Source organism: Pholcus phalangioides, unplaced genomic scaffold (assembly GCF_987345545.1).
Source record: "Pholcus phalangioides strain wild (caught in Gottingen) unplaced genomic scaffold, Ppha-v1.0 ptg000002l_1, whole genome shotgun sequence".
NCBI classification, from domain to species: Eukaryota; Metazoa; Arthropoda; class Arachnida; order Araneae; family Pholcidae; genus Pholcus; species Pholcus phalangioides.
This window is the reverse complement of record NW_028301595.1, coordinates 7784676-7806566: the sequence shown is the minus strand read 5'-3', so window position 1 is coordinate 7806566 and position 21891 is coordinate 7784676. Positions and strand designations below refer to the sequence as shown.

At 33.5% G+C, this 21891-nt stretch overlaps 1 protein-coding gene across 3 annotated transcripts in view; it reads right to left on the bottom strand.

The window, feature by feature from the left end:
• Positions 1-3438: 3438 nt before the first annotated feature.
• LOC149089314 (C-Jun-amino-terminal kinase-interacting protein 4-like) overlaps positions 3439-21891 on the bottom strand; it is a 48829-nt gene continuing 30376 nt past the window's right edge. For 2 of the 3 annotated variants that reach the window (XM_089237779.1, XM_089237788.1), the window contains 14 exons: positions 18220-18457; positions 15094-15252; positions 14487-14670; positions 14136-14324; positions 13101-13142; positions 12491-12674; positions 11588-11668; positions 11141-11208; positions 10685-10833; positions 8527-8698; positions 7393-7506; positions 7009-7194; positions 4551-4691; positions 3439-4354 (listed from right to left, as the gene is read on the bottom strand). In XM_089237779.1, the coding sequence (XP_089093905.1) occupies positions 4218-4354; positions 4551-4691; positions 7009-7194; positions 7393-7506; positions 8527-8698; positions 10685-10833; positions 11141-11208; positions 11588-11668; positions 12491-12674; positions 13101-13142; positions 14136-14324; positions 14487-14670; positions 15094-15252; positions 18220-18457 (2044 nt within the window). In that variant the 3' untranslated portion in view covers positions 3439-4217. The remainder of the gene's footprint in view (positions 4355-4550; positions 4692-7008; positions 7195-7392; positions 7507-8526; positions 8699-10684; positions 10834-11140; positions 11209-11587; positions 11669-12490; positions 12675-13100; positions 13143-14135; positions 14325-14486; positions 14671-15093; positions 15253-18219; positions 18458-21891) is intronic. The other variant, XM_089237798.1, reaches the window with a different exon arrangement.

Sequence of the window (21891 nt, the reverse complement as noted above, 5' to 3'; positions counted from 1 at the left end):
GCTGCGTAGTTCGCACAAAATATCTCTAATGTTGGTACTGTACTAGGTGAATAATTGGGTCGAGAAAAAAAAAATCAGAGAGAAAAGTCTTACCCTTTTTCGGAAGTTCAGTAGTAAAAATTACCAAAATTTAGAATTTAAATATTGTATGTCCGCAAGGGCGTAGCGGCGGCGGCGGGGGGACTTGGGGGTCTGGTCCACGAAATGTGAGAAAATGACCGAAAAAAGGGAAAAAGATGGCCAAATCTATTGTTCTATCACTGGTCCCCCGAATGAAATTTCTGGCTATGCCCCTATATGTTCATCTTTTGGAATATATGAAAGAATGATCCGGAGATGGTGTTTCTGAATGAAAAGTTCTTAAGCCTCCCTAGGAAAACATCATGGCATGACAGTTCATAGGTTCCCAGGAAGGCACGCATTTATCACTCCGAAAGACAGTCGATGTTGCTTCGCCCCGGGGCAATCGTAATCTAGAGATATCCATGCTACAGTCTACCATGGAACATCAATAGTGGAAGCATCGCCGAATGAAACTACATTCACCTGGTGCGCATTATTGGTACCCCCAGACCAGATGGTAACTCCAAAGAGAAGGGAGGTTTTCAAAGGGAAAAAATTACTAGATATCTTTTCTAGTTTCCCTTTTTGTTTGATGCTCTAAGAATGTTTTTTTTTGGTTTTTTTTTGGTTAATATAGCTGTTATTGTTTAACAGCAAAAGAAAGGCCAGACTTTTTTCAGGGATAAAGAATGCGACTACCTACATAACATCCGAAACTTATATCAGTTTCGACATAACATCCAGAAAATTCAATTTTCAGTATACTTCAGGCCGAAAAAATACCATCTCTTCATATAACCACTAGATTTATCCCACATATACACATAAACCCTTTTATTTCAGTTAATTCTTCAAAAAACATAATCATGATGTAATTGAAACAAGAAACACACAGAAGGGAAAGAAACTTGCTAGTTATATAAATGCTGACATGAAAAAAATTTATTTAATAACTTTTTATTTTCACCCGGTATACACATTTTACAAATCAACAAGCACATATCTTTTCCAACATGCTCAACAAAACATGACTAAACAGACCAACAAACATTTCTGGCCTCAGCGTAAGTAGAATTTAAATAGGGCAAATATATATATTATATGAATATATTTTTAAATTGAAATACAATTCTGTATTAAGAAAAATAATGACCGGAATACATTTTTTTACTGGACATTGGAGTAGAAATAACTTAAATAACAAATTCCCGTATCAGAGAAAAGACAAATATTATTTCACATATTCTGAATATACAAATTTCATCAGAAAAGAAATCTGGAGTCATCTTGCATATGAGAAACATGGTACATTTTTTTTCTGACTAAGCATAAAAGAAAAGGAAAAAATAATTTTGCTCATTCAAAAAATAAACAGATTTGAAATAAAATCTGTTCAGAACAGCAGGGTCTGTTTCTGACATGGACACAAGGGATACGAGTCCAGGGCTCCAAAATTAGCTGCCTTTTGTATTTTAGATATGGCACACATGCCACCATCCCCTTCATTTGCTTCTTGTGCTTAGAGGAAGACCGCATAAAAGCATCCCTCCCAAAAAATTCATATTTGCGCAACACACGAACTTAAGAGAACAGGCCAATTTTATTGATTTTCATATTAAAGTTATGAGAAAACTAAAAAAATAAGAACTCTGCTATAAAAAGATGTAAAATTAGCTTGGAAAGATTCAAACAAGTGAGCAGTAGCTGATTGCCTGATATAGAGAGAGCTGAATACATTTCTCATCGAGAAAAAGCAGCAGAGAGCATTTTAGGAATCTGATTATTCACAAAATACATTCATTTAAACAACAAACATTACAGTGATGACAAGAAAGTATGATCAGTTACCCTTGAATAATTGTAATCAATTACCCTTAAACTTCTCCCGAGAAGTATTATTACAAAGCAAAAAATATTTTCATACTAGTTACATCAGACAAAACATCTTTATCCTATATAATATGACTAACTCTTGTTAGTTAGTAACTAACCCAAGTGATATTTTTCTAATAATAAAAAAAACGTAAAATATCTTCAAATACACCAGTCCATTTAATTACACATTGTCCTGAGTTAACTTGTTTTCACATTCTTTGTCAAAACTAACAAATTATATTTAATAGAGGAATAAAAATGTCATGGATTTCCCGAAACAAAAGACAGGTTTGCAAAAGATAAAAGCCTCCAAAATTTGCCAATTTAAATGAAGACTCTTGATATGTATGTGGATCATAATAACTCTAGAGTCTGTCTGTTTTCTTTCATTTTGTATAAGATTATGTAATTCAAGATAGCACAGAATATCTGGAGCCAGGGAACCTCACTTGTGAAAAAAAATTATCTAGAATCATTCATATAGCTTATTGGCATAATTATCTTCAGGAGACCTGGTCATGTATTCGGAATAAGTAACACATGTATATTTAGCATACAAATAAGATACACTGGGAAGCACCATTAATCTTTGATGATAAATATTTTGATTATAAGCAATGCAATAAAAAGAGAGAGAACTCTCAACGTCTCCATAGTCCATTAATAACACAAAAAAGTCTCATATACAGTTGAGATCAAACATGTTTTACTTTTTGTATCTGGTAAGTTTTAAATATTTATAACATGAAAATTTGATTACCAAAAACTTGTATCTACACAATTCTTGATTTTTTTTCCTTAAAGATTTTAAAATAGTTCAAGTGCAAATAAATCAAAGACCGTAAGAACATTTCAGCTGAAATTGAAGCTTCGTTTATTAACTGTTACAAACAATGAGCTACAGTAGAGCATTGATTATCCGAATAACAATCAACCGAAACATTAATAACATAAGATCGAAAGCATTCCAGTCTGCAAATTCGCTACCTTGAGAAGGCTATGAAGTGGTTAGATCAAGAAGAATGTGATGCTGTCTAATTGCTGTCTTTAAAACGTTTGCGAGATTTAGCATCAATAAAAAGTCTCAGCTCTGAAGCAAAAGAAACTTTTGGACTTCTTTTCCTAAACTAGGCAGACTTTAATGGCCATTTTGAACTTGCCAAACCAGGCTAGTCAGTTCTCTGTGTTATTTATAAGATGTGTAATACAAAATCTATAGTTCTGTGTTTAATATCAGTTTCTTTGTTCTATATTGCTCCAAAGACACTGGTGGAACTTTTTTCCAGGAATGATCAGCTATCTGAAAAAAAAAAATCAGTTATCCGAACACCCCCAATCCCCAATTGTTTCGGATAATCGATGCTCTACTGTATTTCAATCATGATTGTGAGCGTAACATTTTGAATAGATAATGGATAATTTAGAAATATCTGGAAAATTGTCGAACCTGGAGATAATGATTTCAAGGACTGTTCACATCCTTTTTTTTCCTTGGTTTTTGTAAGGGTGGAATATTTTCACAATGAAAACATGGAAAAATTCTATTTCGGTGGCCAGAGCTAAAGCAAATTCAGCCAAAAAACAAAAAAAGAACATTAATCCTTTTTGAGAATAACCTATTTTCCCATAGCAAAAAGAGCTGCAGATAAAGTTAAAGTGCATTTCTTGAAGATGGTTCCCAAAATAAATGTATCTCCTGGGATTTATTGGTTAAAGCTTTAAAGTCTGGAAGGGAAAAATTCGTTTTTTTTCTTTTGATGTTTAGTGAGAAAGAGCTGCCTACTGAAACAAGCATCTATCACAGACAATTTATGCGAAATTTCTCTGCATTAACCCATAAATAAAAACGCGCACAAGAACTGGGAAGTAGTAAGATATTGCCAGAATTAAATAGGACATATACAAATTAAAAACTTAAATATCAGATCGATAGGAATGATAAAAAAATTCAAATATATAGGTATTATATATTAATCATCTTATATACAGACCATTGATGACCTTTGTCATGCATAAATATATATATATACACAAGTTCTACATAGCGGAAAGAAAACTCCCGTCTTATATATATACACACACATATACATATGTGAAATCTATGTAATAAAATTCCATTTTGAGAGTACAAACAGTTAGTCTTTAAAAAGGGGTTTCGATTTTGGCAAAACGTTTCAGCAAAAAGCAACGCTAAAATCTGTGCCAACATATACACACATATGAACAATGCAGCATAAAATATATAGGTTTATAAGAACATTATAAGTCTATTTGAGATGCTATACAGGACTTTGATCATTAACAATTTTATTCGGCAATGGAATTTGCCAAACTATCAGATGGCTTTGTTCTGACTTTGTGATACCTCTACGAGGCCTTTCAGTTGCTTCTGTTACATCACAATCTTCGTCATCACCTAATAATGAGCATGATAGAGAAAAAAAAATGTATTTTAAAATATAATTTTTTTTTTTTGAATTGCGTTTTTGCTTTTTATGTGAAACGGGTGCAATTCTTCATCTCACCAGTTCATGCATGGGAGAAAAAGTTTGTTCAAGAGAACAATAAGTTCATAACAAGTGACAAATAGAAGTTGAGAAATATATCCTCACCCATACGAAAGTCTATGTAGCCTTCAGCTCCAGACATGATGTACATATATCTGGGCTTCACAGCCTTTTCTTTCCCTTCACATCCTTCATCATCATCTTTGTCATCTGCTAATGAGGTAATGGAATTCATATCTCCCTGACCTGTGACCAAATTAGAATTTGTACAAGATAACATTTCAGTATAAAAGTATTGCTCATTATATAACAAATTATTACATTTATACAAAAATTGCCACGTTTTCAAGACAAATTCAATTGGTCGAATGGTCGACGCGTTTCGGCTCTTCAATGGAGAGCCGTCATCAGGACCTCGTGGTCAGAATTTACACGAATTGAAAACGTAGCAATTTTTGTATAAATTAAAACCAGACAACGTTTCTCATTTTTGTGATAAAATTATTACATGTTTCAGTTTTAATAAATGACAAAATTCTATTAAAAATACAAATCAAATGTGTGGTAAATTTAATTGATTATCATAAAAAAATTATACCACAATAAAGTTTTATAAGTAAGAATGTAGATAAAAAAACTTGAATCGCCTCAGCCCTGGCTTCCTACTCTTGACCAATATGATCCCTTCCCCCCAATTTCTCTTCTATAAAAAATGAAAAGATCATTTACAAAAATATTACATCCATCATGCAAATAATGAATTACATTCACGAAGACCCTCAAAAGAAACCCTGGCCATTCAAACACAAACTACCACTACTTAACTATACTTGCAACCTTGCAAACATTCCTCTAGGGAATATCTAATGAATTGGAACATTATGGAGAGTGTGTTGTGTGTGTGGCCCTGGCATATTTGTGTTGCTAGAGTTATGATTTATGTCAAACTACTGAAAATGAATAAATTGGCAAGGACGACTTATTCTGACATAATAAAATTTAATTATTGAATGAGAATGAAAATAAAAATAATACACACTATATTACGAGTATCAACCAGCTACTTGTTTTTTTAAAAAAATGATATCAATATGCAGAGGTTCTTAAACTGTGTACCACTAACCTTTGTCAGAGGCACCATGGAGCCGCACCTCTGACAAAGGTTTTTCGAAGAGGCTCTTTGTTGAACCGCTACGAGGCACAGCGGATAAGCGCTGATTAGAGAAAAATGCACAGTGGGCAGGAAAAAGTTTAAGAATCCCTGCAATAGGGTAGTAAGTCTTACTCTTTTGAGGTGCCAACATTTTTCCTGAAATTGATTTCTTCCCATTTCATTGATCATTTGCTCTTTTTCATTCAAATCTAAAATATTCAACTTTCTCATTTCAACATTTCCATAAAATCTATGCACAGTTAAGATTTATGCTTAACCGTACAATGCACCTTGCACGTATTCCTCAGCGGAATCAGTAACGAATCGGTGCATGCCAGAATGTGTTGTGTATGTATATGTTACTGCCAAAGCCCGAAATTGGCAGATTTCGTTAAATACTACCCGGACAGTTTGCAAAATGGGCAGTGATCCCTGGCAAAAGCCTGATAACACAAAAGACATGATTCTGGATCATTGTCAGGTTGGAGTATTTTTCTGTGATAATTATGTCCATGTTAATTATGGCAACTCATCAAACTTTAGTCACGATGTAATAATGTTTTTTCTCCAAAATCTAGAAGAAGAAGAAACTATATGCTTTTACAGTTTTTTCTCTCAAATTTCACTTTTACTCACTCATCACTGAGCTAATCCAATATAGATGATTATAACATGTATAGATATGTATTGCATGGTGGAGGTATTGTTAGAGTTGGGCTTGTTTCATGTTCTTGCTGGTGCTGCCATATGTATATGCTGTCTTATCATATGATAAGTGAAGATGGTAAATGCTTCAATTTTCATGTTACGTAAGTATAATGTTGAAGGTTTGCCTGCTCTCTGTGAAGAGACTTCTCTAAATGGGAGACCAGCCTACATTTGCTCCTTAAACTGGAAAACTGCAGAAAATACTATGCAGGTTTATACTGATATTATACACTTATACAGTTGTACACTACTCAGTGTGTTCACTCTGAACTGACTGAAAGCAAATTGACAATCACAAAATGGCCAGACCTGCAACAAAACATTTACAAGCACAGGTGACCAAGTTGTTATTGGTCAGTATCTAGAAAACCGGTAAATGGCCAGAGGTGAAAGACATTCCTTGATTTACATAAATTGCACATTGGAGTTAAAATGCCTTTTGAAATTCATCTCATGCCAAAAAACTTTAAACTTAAAGGAAGAAAACTTCGAGTGAAAGAAACTGCTTAACAATATAGTAACACCGTAGGTTCTGGAGCAGTGACAAAACTTTGATTTATACAGGTATTTGACTCATCAGAATTTACCTTATCGTGAATTGACTGTAATTGCAAGTCAATGCTAGTAACTCAAGGTCTCTCATCTCTCACTGTTACTTAAAACTTCATTAAAGTGGTGTTTATGTCAATGCAAAAAAAGTACCTGGTACAGCAACAAAAAACTTCACTGAATCTTTATGACCATGGAATGACAGCTGAACTTGTGACATGGAACAATAAGGAATGAATGTTCCAGGTGTGATATTATCCTGGTAATCACTATATACACGAACTGGACCTTCATGACTTGTAGTAGTACCATTTTCACTCAAGAAATGTCTTGTACCAGCTGAAATCAGATATTTTATGATTTAGCATAGCAATAAACTTGAAAATAATTAGCCAATGAATTATTTACCTAAGATGAGCATAAGAGGTTTTTATATTTAAGAAAAAATATAAAAAACAACAAGGAAACTTTTTTAGACCATTTAGGACAAGAAAAGAAAGTTAATGATGTAATATAAATTTTATATTCAAAACTTACGTTCATGTAGTGGAACAGAAACGATGATCCCATTTCCAGTTCCAACCCATAAACGGCTACAAGATATATTCAGTGCAGTTATTCTTACAAAAGAAAATCCTAATTTCCCAGTTCCTGTAAACAAAAATTGTCAGGTTATGACATTTAAAAATACAATAACTTCAAACCACTATGTTAACAATGCCACATTGAATGCAATATGGTGTGGATTTGCAAAAAAAAACATTTATGAATAAAAAGATTTTGAAAATCGATTGTGTTCCTGCAATTAGTAAAATTCTGTCAAGCTATCAAAAAATAAACTTCTGTTTTCTACACAGTTATCCCACATAAAGCCACAAATTCATGACAGACTTGCTACAACTTGCCTCAAACCCACAAAACTGAGAAATAACATTTATTTATCTAACATTTATCTCATATTGCCAATTTTTAAAATTCTAGGTAGCATTTGTTTTTTAAAACAAATATACAGTGGAACATCTACATAAAAGATACTCGACAGACCAGAGAAACACACTGTAGTAAAGGAGATATCATTATAGATGGAGTATATTAACACTATGAAAAGTGCATTGGGACCAGCAAGCAATACCATTATATAGGTGATCATAGAGGGTATCATTATACAGGATTCTCACTGTATATGTCTCACCAAGAGGTTGTTGTGCTAACCTTGCAGTGGGGACTTCCTGTGATAGCAATGTGTTTTGCGGTGATGTGCACCAAGTGTAAAGGTGATTGCTTTGATGGTAACATAATCCACTGCCAAACAAAAAGTGAAAAACAATATACTGTTGAAAATTTCGCGAATGAAGAACCAGAACTAGCATCCATGGCAAAATCAAACTTGCCATTCTTTTTTTCTTCATAGCCAAAATTATTGTCCAACCCGTCATGTTGGAAAATTGAACTTAATGAACACTATAACCTGCAGTGATAGACACACATGCGAATACTGCCAGGCTTTCACAGAAAAATATTTCTACAACTTCTAAGGGTGAGAAAAAAAGCAGCTAATTAGGTCGATGACAATAAACATGAATTGTGGGCAAAAAGAGGAAGAAAATCGAACACAAAATTGAATAATTTGCATTTTAAAAAAAAAGGATGTTCTGCTAATGTGATAATTACCTAAAATTTTTGTTATATAAGGTTCAATGTCCATATCTTGTAAGTGTTGATACGTATGAGCATGATAAAGTCTCAAAGTACTGTCCAGTCGAATAGAAACCCACACACCATCGCCAACCCAAGCTAATTCCCTCACTTGGCTCTCTTTTCTTGGGTGAGCATCAAAAGTTTTCTACAAAAACAAATGTTTCAATATATGTGAAAATATTGAATGATTGAACTATGAGATCATCCACAAAAAAAACTTTTTAAATGCACTATACAAATGAAAATCATACAAGTTTACACAAAACAAAAGTTCTCAAAAAAAAACCAAAAAAAAACTAGAAATGTCATTGTACACATGTTAGGCCATGAATTAGACAAGGTTGTCACCCCCTAAACAATGTTTTGTACTGTTCTGCAATGAGCGCTCGGTTGACTAGAAATGTCCTGCAGCAAAAAATAGTATTTTTTACATTTTTCTTAAAATTCTTTCAGATTGTTCTGTAACATACGTCACAGATTTTGGCATATTCTGCTTTGGGGGTTGTCACTTAAGCTGAGCAAATTTATTTCACAATTATTCATGTAAAGAATGAGCAGAGAGTCCACGAAAACCTTTCAAAACCATAAAAAATGGAGAAATTAAGGTGTGGTTGGCAGATTCTGTATTAGTCTTACTTTTTTTTCTTGACAGAAAAAATAGTTTAAAAAAATTGCTGGTGTTAGTACAGCAAATACAGCATATGAATTTACAGCTGACAGTGAAAATGTTGACTGTTCATGTTTAATATTATGCTATCAAGTACTTAAGCCTAACAAAGCGTTCTATGACAAACCATTCATACATCACAAGCATTTACCATGACAAACAAGGTCTTTTTTTCAGAAAACGGGTTACTTACATATCAGAGGCATTGCATGATCTTTATATAGGAGATTTTGATGTCTGAATTAATCCCTGAGGCACTCAGACAGGTGCTACAAAATACTGTGTGGCTGCTTCCACCTCTGGCTCATATACATTATATACATCTTATACAAATGAAAAATTTAATGGACATTCAATCTAAAAAATCCATCTTATACATCAAGGAAAAACTATTTTCCTGGTGGTTGAGTAGACTTCTACTTAATCTATAGTTTTCCAAACTTTTTGTTCCATCATCTCCCCTCTTCTTCAAATATTTTTTCCTACACTAAACCCATACCTTCTACCGCCCCCCATGGACCATTCAGGAAGCAATATTGCCAACTTTGGGAGACAGTGACTTAACCCTATATGCACCTCGTACATATTCCTCTGCAGAATTTCCAACGAATTGGTAAATGTGTAAATGCATGATCTGAGTGTATGTGTAGCCCCCTAACATATTTATGTTGTCAGAATTGTGCTTGTTTCATGTTCTCGATAGTGCAACCATCTAACTTTCATATTTTGAAGAAAAGATGGTGAATGCTTGAATTATCGTGTTCTGCAATTATTATGGGCTGCCTGCTCTCTGTTGGGTTGGGCAGACTATCAGCGGTTTTGTAATTTTTTTTTCTTGTTGTGAAAAAATTATTCAATGCTGAAAATACCAAATCTGCAAAGCAAGACCCAATAGAATAATTTTTCCATTTTTTTATGAATTTTCAAAAGGTTTTATAAACTTTTTGCCAATCCTATATATTGCGAGTGTTTATCAGACTTAAAACAGTTTAAAAACAATCTTTAGCTGGGTTGCCAGTGCTTTAAAGACACTTTAAAGACAATGCATTATAATTATGCCAAACAACTTCCATAAAACAAAGTACTTAAGTGTGAAAATGAATAGAGCTCCTAGAAGACTATTTCAAATTTAAAGCATGCGAATAATATACTTTTTCTTATGGTGAGACAGAAAATGCAGATATAATCAGTAATTAATTGCTTTAAATTAAAAATACAAGAAATGAGGCACGCATCTTCTGAGTAGCAGGTAGGCAATATAAAGTGTAAAACATGTAAAATAACCTGAATGAAAAAAAGAGAAGCATCTTTTCAACATCAAATAGTAAAAAAAAAGAGAAGCATCTTTTCAACATCAAATAGTAAAAAAAAGAATTATTTGACAAGCATGATGAATGAAAAAAGTTAACTTACTAAATTGAAATGTTGAGAGGGTTTTATGGAATTAATGGTAATATATCTCACCTCTACTGATAATGTCTTTGGATCCAGGACATGAATACTATTACGATGTCCACACCACACTTTGTTATGAACACTAACCATACAGCGTATGGAATGATTTGGATGACCAAGATCCAAGACATGATAGCTATCTAGAGCCCATTGGTTATCTAAAAAAAATATATTTGAGGAAGAATTTAATTATATTAAATTTGATTATCCAACACTTCAAGCAAATTATAAAACTATTTACAAGTGAAAATTAATATCTTTAGTGTTCATTTAGTATAATGCACTTTAAAATTTAAAGAAATTTCCTCCTATATATTATAATATTGATACCTTGTTAAATACAGAATATAAATAAACTTTTGTGAGTAGTTAAGCCAATCAAAACATCTTATGAAACAAGTTACAATTCGCTACATTACACTAATAGTTGCACAAATATCCAGGAGGATTAATCAAATAACGAACCTTCTCCTCTGTGGAAAATTGCAACATTCCCATTGGCCATAGCTGCAAATACTCGTCCTCTGATATGGCTAAAAGAAGGAAACTTTTTTTAGCACAGCCAAACAAAATGCTAGAATATAAGATTTAATGAAAATTCAACTATCAACAGAGGACCAGATTTTATTTCTTTGGTAAATTTTTTTTTGATGAATTTCACAATAATTAAATTCATCCAAACTGCATACCACTGGTTCAATGAATCAGAAATAAATGTTAGAATAAGGGTATAGGTTGAAAAAAAATATTCATAGTGCCGTCACATTTTTCAGATAGATATTCTCTTGGTAATTTTTTAGAACTGAGAAATAGATAATGATATTGACAAATATGGCATCTCTCTTTCAAGAATAAACCATAAAATTCAACTAATGAATCATGTTTTTTTAAAAACCACACAAATCTGCTTACGTGATGTTCAAAACTGCATCATTCAGTCTGACAGTATGAATACATCTCCACCATTGAGCGACAGACGAATGGACATATATGCTGCAAAGAAATACAATATGTTTATTACCAAAACTTCAAAAAAAAAAAAATTAGCAATTTGACTAGTCATAAGAAACAAAACCTCTTGACAGACCACTGTAATTAGATTTTAATGAAATTATCATTCATGTTGTCAGCTCACATGTAAAACAATGGCTTGTGAAATCAAAGTGTGTGGCTCATATACAGGGTGTTCTGTTAATGGACCGACAAACTCAGAGGGTTGTTAGTAGACATCAAGAAGAACAAAAATTGCAATGGAACATGTCACAAACCACGTTGAGAGGGTGAAAATCGCGAAAAACGTATGCAGGTTTCGATGTCACGCTGGAACAACAAAAAGTACAACAATAACTACAAAAAGATTTATTTGATTAATTATTACAAGAGTTGTTGGAAGTGGCGGCCGCTGATGTCATTGCACAGTCTACAACAACGTAAAAATGATTCCTGGATGTGCTGAAAGATAACAGGTATGCTTTTGATGTCTGCCACAGCGATGACAATCTGTGCTATAAGATCTTCTGGCATGTCCACAGGCATCAGATATGGTGAGCGAACCCACAAACGCATTCAGCGATCAACTGACATCTACCTTTTGTATCCTCTGGACTCGGAGCCTGCATACGTTTTTTGCGATTTTCACCCTCCCAGTATGGTTTGCGACACCATGCTCCATTGCAATTTTTGTTCCCCTTGATGCTTACTAATAACCCTCTGAGTTTGTCGATTCATTAACATATAACGGTCCTGTATAAGCCTTGTGATAATCAAAAAATTAAATGAAAAAGGAAAAAAATTCAAAAGGTGAAATATTATTACCTGCCATTTTGTGCTCCCATCCACATAGTTGGCAGAACACTTGACATTTTCTCTATGTGCTCATATGCTAGTGGGTTATCTCTAGAGAGCTCAGATATTCCATCTTTTATTAACTCTGGCGGATCCTTCATTACAATCCACTGCCTGGAATGTGTATTATCACAGCCGTTGTCTTCAGGTTTCCCTATAAAGTAAAGTGATAACAATATTAAGTACATAAGAATGGTACTAGAAGTTTATAACGAAAAATATTATCAATATACACATTTGTTACTATTTTCCAAATAAAATATATAAATGTAAAAAAAAAATTAAAATTTCATTTCCTTATCACTTATAACAAGTTTTGTTTTTTAAAAAGCATAAATTTAAAATTTTATCAGGTTCAATTTTCTTTTATAAAATCCTAAAACACTTTAGTACATTTTAGAATGAAGCTTTAAAAAAAAAAATCAAAAACAGTTATAAGTCCCATAACCAAAAATAAACAGGACAAAATAAGCATAACTGAGAAATAAGGATATTTCTTAATATTTCATTAGAAAAAAGAATAAAACCATAACTAGGGAAGCAAAAAAAGAATATAATGATTTCGTTTTTCAAGCACTACCTGAAGTTTGAGCAGACTTTCGCATGAGAACTGGTTCAATTTCTGATAAATGGGAAATAATTTAATCGCATTAGCAAAAATAAAGTATTAAAATAAACAAAAGCAGCATGCAGATTTTTTATTTGAAAAAAATCAAAAACAGATAAAATAGTTATTGTTTAATATAGTAAAACATGCAATATCCTCAAAACATAATAGAATTTCACATATTTGTATGCCAAATATAAAGGGCACCATGTCACAAAAGGGAAATATTACAGGAGAGCCATTTAAAGACTTTTTTTAATGTCTTTCTATGGAGTTCATTTGTTTTATATAGTGAATATGTTTGTTTATCTATTGAATAGGATTTGATGTTCTATACCTATGTGTAGTGTAACCAAAGTACTGCAAATTAAATTAGCATTATTGCAATACTGAAGAAAATGGACAAGTACATCATTTATGTTGGCAAAAAACACCCTTTGATTAAGGACCATTCAAGTATTACGTCAGCATCGGGGGGGGGGGGGGGGTTCGGATTTGCTGCTTTTGATGACAAGGAGGGCAGGGGGGTTTGAAGGTTGCTTACGTCATCGACCATCCCTTTTACAAGATATGAAATATTCTGAACTGCTGACGAAATTTTGCTGACAAGGGGGGGGGGGGTGTCAAAAATGGCTGAAAATCTGCTTACGTAATACTTGAATGGTCCCTTAACAAACTCAAACCAGACTACTGCTAATAGAAAAAATGTAAAAGTCAATAATAAAATATGAAAAAAATATATATTTACAAAAAAAAGCAAATCAAGACATGTACTGCCTTTTTGAATAAAATATATATATTTTTGCATGCAAATTGTCATCATAAAAGTAAACTTATATAATATTTTTCCCCTTTTTTTTATGTTGAAATCAAATAAATATCTTTTATAATAATCATCACTTTTAATTTCTATGCTTTGTTTAGTCTGGTTGTAAACAACTGAAAATACTTTTTTTAGCTTTTTTTCATTTACAATGCAATGAAAACAAGTTTACACATAAGCAATACCTTTCTCTTCATTTTCGGGAGACTGGCTGCTACCTGCACAACCAGTGGAACAACTGACGAAAGTTACGCTCCCTATGTCATTCACAAAATGATCATTGTCTTTACTAGGAGACTGATTAGGTTTATGATTTGATTCTACACCCAGCTGCAGAAAGTCATCTGTCACCGGATAATCGCTCTCAGATGCACCTGTGGAAAATTAAAAATAAAATAACCTTTGTAAATATGAGTCCCTAATAATGAAAAGAATTACTCATGGAAGGAAAAACCTTCTATATATATAAAAGAAGGCATGTAATTTCAATAGATATGAATGTTTTTGGGACCAAAATGCAGCCAAAGAGAACTAACCTGGTACACTAGCTATGCATAGAAGATGAGATGAACAAACAAAAAAACTACTCAGGACATCACCAGGATTCCTGGCATCTATCACATTGACTTTGCTTTGAGTGTGTGAACTAGTACCTATCCATACTAATGATGAAAGTCGCTGCTCCATCTCTTCATTCTCCTTCCTAACTTTTTCTTGTTCCTATAATAGTGAATGATGTTCAAGGAAATGATTATTAAAACAATTAATACACAACTTTTACTTTTCAGTAAGTAGCAGCAGTTTTTCGACTTTTTTCAGTTTATTCAGAAAATTCTTCAAAATCTTAACATTTCAAAACAAAAGCTTGATTCTGACTCTTATAACCTTCTAAATGAAATAATAGATTTCTGTTTTGTGATTATTTTTGTTGCACTTTGATCATAGTTTATACATTAATGCTTGCAACAAGAAATACGACAAGGACTTATAGTTTCTGGCATATTCAGCATGCAAGTTTTCATGTCACTTCCTCAGATTCAAACGCAGATAAAACAAATCATAGATTAGTGATCAATAGGCTGTCAGGTGGTTAACATAAAATGAAACAGATGGAGAAGGGGGGGGGGACTCAAATGCACTTACTGCAAGCTCTTGGTCTAGTTTATCTACTTCCGATAAATTTCCAGATTCACATTTTTGAACTTCTTCTGGTGGTGATGAGTAAAAAACACTGGCACCAACTATAGATCCTCCATCCCTGGTACGACCTCCATTTAGATTGACTCCAGCTGCACACCAGATCTATGTATACCGTAAAAGAGAAAACCTCAGTTATCAAACTAATACAATATCACAGTAATTTCATTTTTGTTGAAATATTACTGCCACACACTCATGGTTATATCGTAGCCAACTCCTAAATAAATTTATTACAAGCTGTCCCAAAGTGTTTGCACAGCGGATATCTATATGGAAATATACTTTCAATTACAAAAAGTTTTCAAGTGACAAGCGGTTACTCAAAATGTCTTGAATTTCCCAAGGAGTCGTACACATAAAAAAAATAAACTTCTTAATGAAGACCCTGCATGATAAAACTCTCTATCAGTGAAATAGTAAATGCGGCTCTGAGAGGTCATTTACAAAAAATGCACAATGGACATGAATGGGTGCAGGTGATCAGACAGGATGCTTACGTACCTGTCACCTGTCAGAGTCGTATCTAGACGTATCAGGGGTCCCATATCACGCCAACTGCACACGCCCCATACCATCACAGAGCCTCTACCAGCTTGAACAGTCCCCTGTTGACATGTAGGGTCCATGGATTCGTGAGGTTGTCTCCATACCCGTACACGTCCATCAGCTCGATGCAATTGGAACCGAGACTCGTCAGACCAGGCAACGTGTTTACAGTCCTCAACAGTCCAATGTCTGTGTTGTCGGGCCCAGGCGAGGCGTAAAGCTTTGTGTCGTGCAGTCATCAAGGGTACACGAGTGGGCCTTCGGCTCCGAAAGCCCATATCGATGATGTTTCGTTGAATGGTTCACACGCTGACACTTGTTGATGGCCCAGCATTGAAATCTGCAGCAATTTGCGGAAGGGTTGCACGTCTGTCACGTTTAATGATTCTCGTCAGTCGTAGTTGGTCCCGTTCTTGCATGATCTTTTTCCGGCCGCAGCGATGTCGTCGATTTAATTTTTTACCGGATTCCCGATATTCACGGTACACTCGTGAAATGGTCGTACGTGGAAAATCCAAATTTCATCGCTACCTCGGAGATGCTATGTCCCATCTCTCGTGCGCAGACTATAACACCACGTTCAAACTCACTTAAATCTCGATAACCTGCCATTTTAGCAGCAGTAACTGATCTAACAACTATGCCAGACACTGTTGTGTTATATAGGCGTTGCCGACCGCAGCGTCATACTCTGATTGGTTCCATCTCTTTTTATTTGCATACGCATGCCTGTACCAATTTTTTTGGCTCTTCAGTTTATATACAGACAAATCACGTTTTAACGAATACCGTTATAGTGAAAATCTTGTTATAACTAACACTTTTGTAATCCCCAAATAAGTTTATGTAGGAGAAATGCAAATAACTCAAATTCCTTTATAACGAAGTGATTTCTCCAGTCTCTTGGAGTTCATTATGACAGGATTCCACTGTATATATAAAATATATATGCATACATTCAGTACATGTTCTTTGCCCCCAAGAAAAAGTTAAAATGATGACCCTGCTTGAGCCGTCGCTGTTTAAGAACATATTCTTCACCCCCGCCACCTGATTCCAACCGGTCTTTGAAAACTTCCGCTAACCTTCCTCTCAAAACATTAAAGTTAGTTCTCCGAAAACAAGGAACCAGTCTTTTGTTATCAACCTTACCCAAAAAACTTGGAGGAACATGAAAAACAAATGTAACAAAATTTACCAATGTTGTTGGCCAAAAATGTTTGTAATTTCATTTAGGTTCTTTGTGAAATTTCAACTGTTAGAGAAAAATATTTCTATTAACAGGCTTTATCATAGCAGCCAACTTTGGAGAATTAGAATTAGGGAGGTTTTTATGCAGATTTAAAAATGAATTTGAAAGGGATTTTTTGGGAAACAATGTAGGGATTTTTCATTAATAAAAGTAAAATTATAGGGATTTTCTCCTTTTGCAAAAACGTGACATAGTGTAAAGACATCGCACCAAGTCACCAATCATTGCCATCCAGTAGGTTAAATTACCTGTCATTACTTCTTTTTAACCAAATCAAGGCAAAAAAAAAAAAAAAAAATTACCAATGGCTCCAAATAGGACATAGACTTAACAGGACACATGGTCAAAGCAAATACAATTCATCTCTCCAATTCTGGATGTCACAAGACCCAACTGAAGCTGGCTGTTTGGCGAACTTTGTCTGTTCCCATGGAAAATGAAATTTTTTTTTTTTCTGTTATTTGATGCAATGGTGAAAATTTGTATTACGCTTGTGACGTCATTTCGGAGGATTAAAACCAAATACATATCTTTCTTCCAAGTAAATTCTTTGGGAATAATTTTCCCCTAAATGTAGGAATTTCTTACAATCATGGTTGAAATTTAGGAGACATAAGAATTTTTCGGGAGTCCAGGAGATAGGGTAGAAATCCGGGAGACTTGGCAGCTTATGCCTTAAGATATTTATTTTACCCTTCCACAGGTTACTTTTAGTGGTCTCCGAGGGACCAGAATATGCTTAGAAAGAAAAATTCCTATATAATTTCAAAAAAACCTTTTAATTTTAGTTTTCAAAATTTTATTAATACATCCAACTTTTAACAAAGGTGAGACAACTCTTCTGAAATGATTTGAACACAAGCAATGCACTTATTAACTGATCACACTGACTTTGTATGCATACACTTTCGGCTATTGTGATTGGAAGTGAATAATACAGTGTACAAAAACAAGTTACACTGAGAAAAAAAAAACTACCTTTTCATTACAGCTTGGATTATACTGAATTTTGAACCTCGAGACTCTGTGAATATACCTAATTAAATACATCAAATTTTTTCCTATTTACTTATGATAGATAGCATGCCTAAATTATATGTTCTCCTGAAAATCTATCAGAACATTAGTATCGGCTCATCAAGCTGGGACATCTAATCACACTAGAAGGTGATTAGATGTCCTATGATGCTAGTGATTTTACTCTAATGATTTCAAATTTCTCCTCATTATCAAGAAAGTTATGCTTATTATGTGTATTTATAACCATGCACCTTCATTCCTGGTTCCTTGTCCATCAAAGGCCTGCAATATACAGGAATGGGTACAGGAGTATTTGGATCATATGGTAAGGAAAATTTCTCTTCTTCAGCTTCTTCCAACGAATTTCGAACAGGCAAACTCCAGCCGTATGCTTGTAATCGACCATCATCTTTTTTTACATGTGCTTTCACTTGCCGATACTGTTCTTTCCTCTCTCTAGCTCGTTGTTGCTGTAGTCTTTCAGATGCTCTAAAATACAGGGAAAAAATTGAGTTTATTCTCAAAAAATATGTTTTACATAAACATACAAGGAACAAATCAAAATTAATAAAAACATTTTTAAGGGGGGGGGGGAAGGAGCCTTCACTTTCTTTTGCAATTTGCGTGATGCCCACACTGACAAAAATTACAAAAACTTAAAATAGACAGTCTTTCCTCAAAGATGCCACACGGTTAAATGGCCACATGGTTTTTGTGGAGGGTAACCATTGCACACTTGCGTAGGAAGCAGATGGAAATCACACCTTTTTCTTTCCCCAGAAAGAAATTCCCATTTTTTTGCCCACACTCCTAATGTTCCAAGTAAATATATCTTTATAGAAAAAGTCTAAGCCATCAGTTACACCACCAAGGAATAAAAAAAAAAACAAATTTAAACCAAACATCAAGGGTGGAAAATGAAAATTTGATTTTTGTAGCAGGAAACATTATTTCCGTAGCAGCAAAAATGTTTTTGTAGTAGCATTTATCAGTTTTGTAGCACTTGAAATTTTGACAGTAAATAAAATAGATTGTTTTTATATGCATACATGCAGTAGCGAACACAGGATTACTTTTTACTTCAAAAAAACAGTGTTGTCTTAGCTCAGAAGAAGGGGGTGTCCCATCCCCCTTAAGGCACATTAGAGATTTCCTTTAGAAGAAATATTTCAATTTTTTTGATTTTCAGATCATAAAACATTGACAGACTTCTTGATATTTATATATTTCTACATTTTCTACAATATCAACAAATGCAAGGCTAACATATGGCATTTCAGATTTCAAAAATAATTTGAAAATGAGTGTTTTTAGATTTAGCTTGTAGACTTTGTAATCACTAATGTAAAAAAAAGAAAAACTCATTAGAAAAACTATTTTTCTTGTTTTTGACGCTGATGCAAGTCTAAGTAGTGCTTTTATTTTCTTAAGTTTCAAACATTTTTGACTATATGTTTGATCTTGCTTCCTTTACCAGAACTTCAGAATTTACTCATTTCATATTTTTTAAATATGTGTTGCTTTTGTATAATTCTGTAATAAGTGTTGCTTTTTGAGTTTGCATACATTCAACATACTTTGAGATGACTTCGATGAATTCTCAGAAATTTAATAGAGTGATTAAAAACTATAGACTTAAATTATTTTCAACTTAAACTACAGAATTAAATTATTTTCAACTTAAACTACAGAATTAAATTATTTTCAACTTAAACTACAGAATTAAATTATTTTCAACTTAAACTACAGAATTAAATTATTTTCAACTTAAACTACAGAATTAAATTATTTTTGATTTAAACTATAGAATAATGATTTAACTATTAGAAATTCAAGAGAATGATTGTATTTTCACAAAAATTTCAATCCGAGTCCATCTGTTTCCATTCCATGTTTTTAACTGATTTGTGATTGCTCCGTGTATTTTATTTTCCAGCATCTTTAACAGATTTTCAGTCTCTCGTTGTACTTCCAAGTTTTCTGTTACTCATTTTCTACTATTCATTCTTTTGATATGCCATTTCCTTTTATGTCATTCACCAGCATGTTTAGTGTTCAATGGAAAATAATTTCCAGATGAGCATTAATTAAAATCACTTTGTTTAGACCATGGTTATGGTTGGTTTCGAAGGAAAGAAAAGATAATGCACGTAAGTGTTGCGCGTGTTATGTGTTCAAATGTTGCCATCTATCTTCCAAATCAAAAATTTGAATGAAATTTTTTTCTGAAAATTTCAAACTATGACTGTATTGGATGGAATAATTTGCAGAATTCATTTTAATTTCTGATTCATTTCATCTCGCTGGAACACAACTCAGATACTATACAATAAATATGTGTAAGTTTATGAAGTAAGTGAATATAAAGCCCAGGAAAATGACGGTCCTGCTAGGCCCCCAATCCTGGGAAGGGGCCTCAAGCTAATTCCATTTGCGGTCCCAAGAAATAAAATTGTGGGAGGACAAATGACGTCATCAAAAAGTCAGCTTCTATTGTGACACAACTTCAAAGTTTCTTAAGGGAAAATTTTGTTTTTGGCACAGAATTAAAATTTTTTGGCGTTTTTGTAGCAAAATGTAATAAACGAGGGGTAAATTGTCAAAATTGTAACAGATGTCGGAAATTGCAGCAGTTTGTAGCATTGCACAAGATTTTCCACTCCTGCAACAGTTACTGCAAAACAATTTAAAGAATATATATTTATTGTATATACTATTGTATAAAAGGGTCACTTGAGGAACAAAACCACAATGTGTGTCAAGTTTTTTTTTTTTTTTAACACTACACAGAAAACATACAATCAAAGCTACAAAAAAAATCACACCCTTCGCTCAATTCCTTTTCTGTGCAATAAATTCTTGCTGGCTCTTCTCCACTCAGTGAGATTTTCAATTTTTTTTATGACAGTAAATTATTTTCCTGGATAATTCAGCCCTGAATTTTAGTGTACAATCATTCATGTGATCACCCCCTGCTCAGGTTATGCACAACTTTTAACAGGATTACAGATTTTAATGGCATGAATATATATATATATTGCACATACTAGTGTATAAAAGACTCACTTGAGGAACAAAACCACAATGTGGGTCAAGTTGTTTTCTTCTTAAAAACTGACCCATCTATAAGCTAACTCTCCTCATTTTTAAATAAAAAAGCTCTGCTTATACCCAAAAATATGCAGGGTGCATAGGTAACAGCACACACAGCATTTTATTAGAAAACCAATAATCCTAGAGGCATACTTCCAATTAGGAAAAAGTATCCAAATAACTTGTAGAACTGAAATAGGCGAATCATATTGCAACGGGGTTGTATAGTTATTAAAATAAAAAATCAACTTTTTATGCAGACACCCTGTGCTCAGTTGAAAAGTTGTTGCCCTGTCTTTCCTGAAGACAATAAAACAAATGCCACATTTCAAAGTGCTATATTTGCTGAAATATTCAAATTCGAAAAACTAAGAAAAGTTGGGAAAGAACAGCATTTAATGCAGGTTAACGACTCATTCAGTGCCTGCTTCAGACAAATTTCACTATATTTGCCAACTGACTGAAGATCCTTGATCATAGTCTTTAGAAGGATGGAAATGCCAGCTTTGCCCGAGACCCCCTTTCAAGTCAAAAAGCCAATTATAAATAAAACAACTAAAATTGGGCTTAATAGATGTACTGTAATCATTAAGGACAATCATTATATTCTGCTCCTTTTTGCTTTGTTTTCATTCTTTTCATGCCATTGAAGATGTGCAAAAAAAAAAAAAAAAAATCTGTATCAAACAGAGCGTCAAAGAGACTGAAATAATATTCTGTTTTAGACTAATTTCTGCTTCATACAGGTGTAAACCAAAGCACTAATCATTGAACAGACTAAATTTGATTCTGTTTAAGGCCAGTATTACACTATATAAGTTTGATAAAAT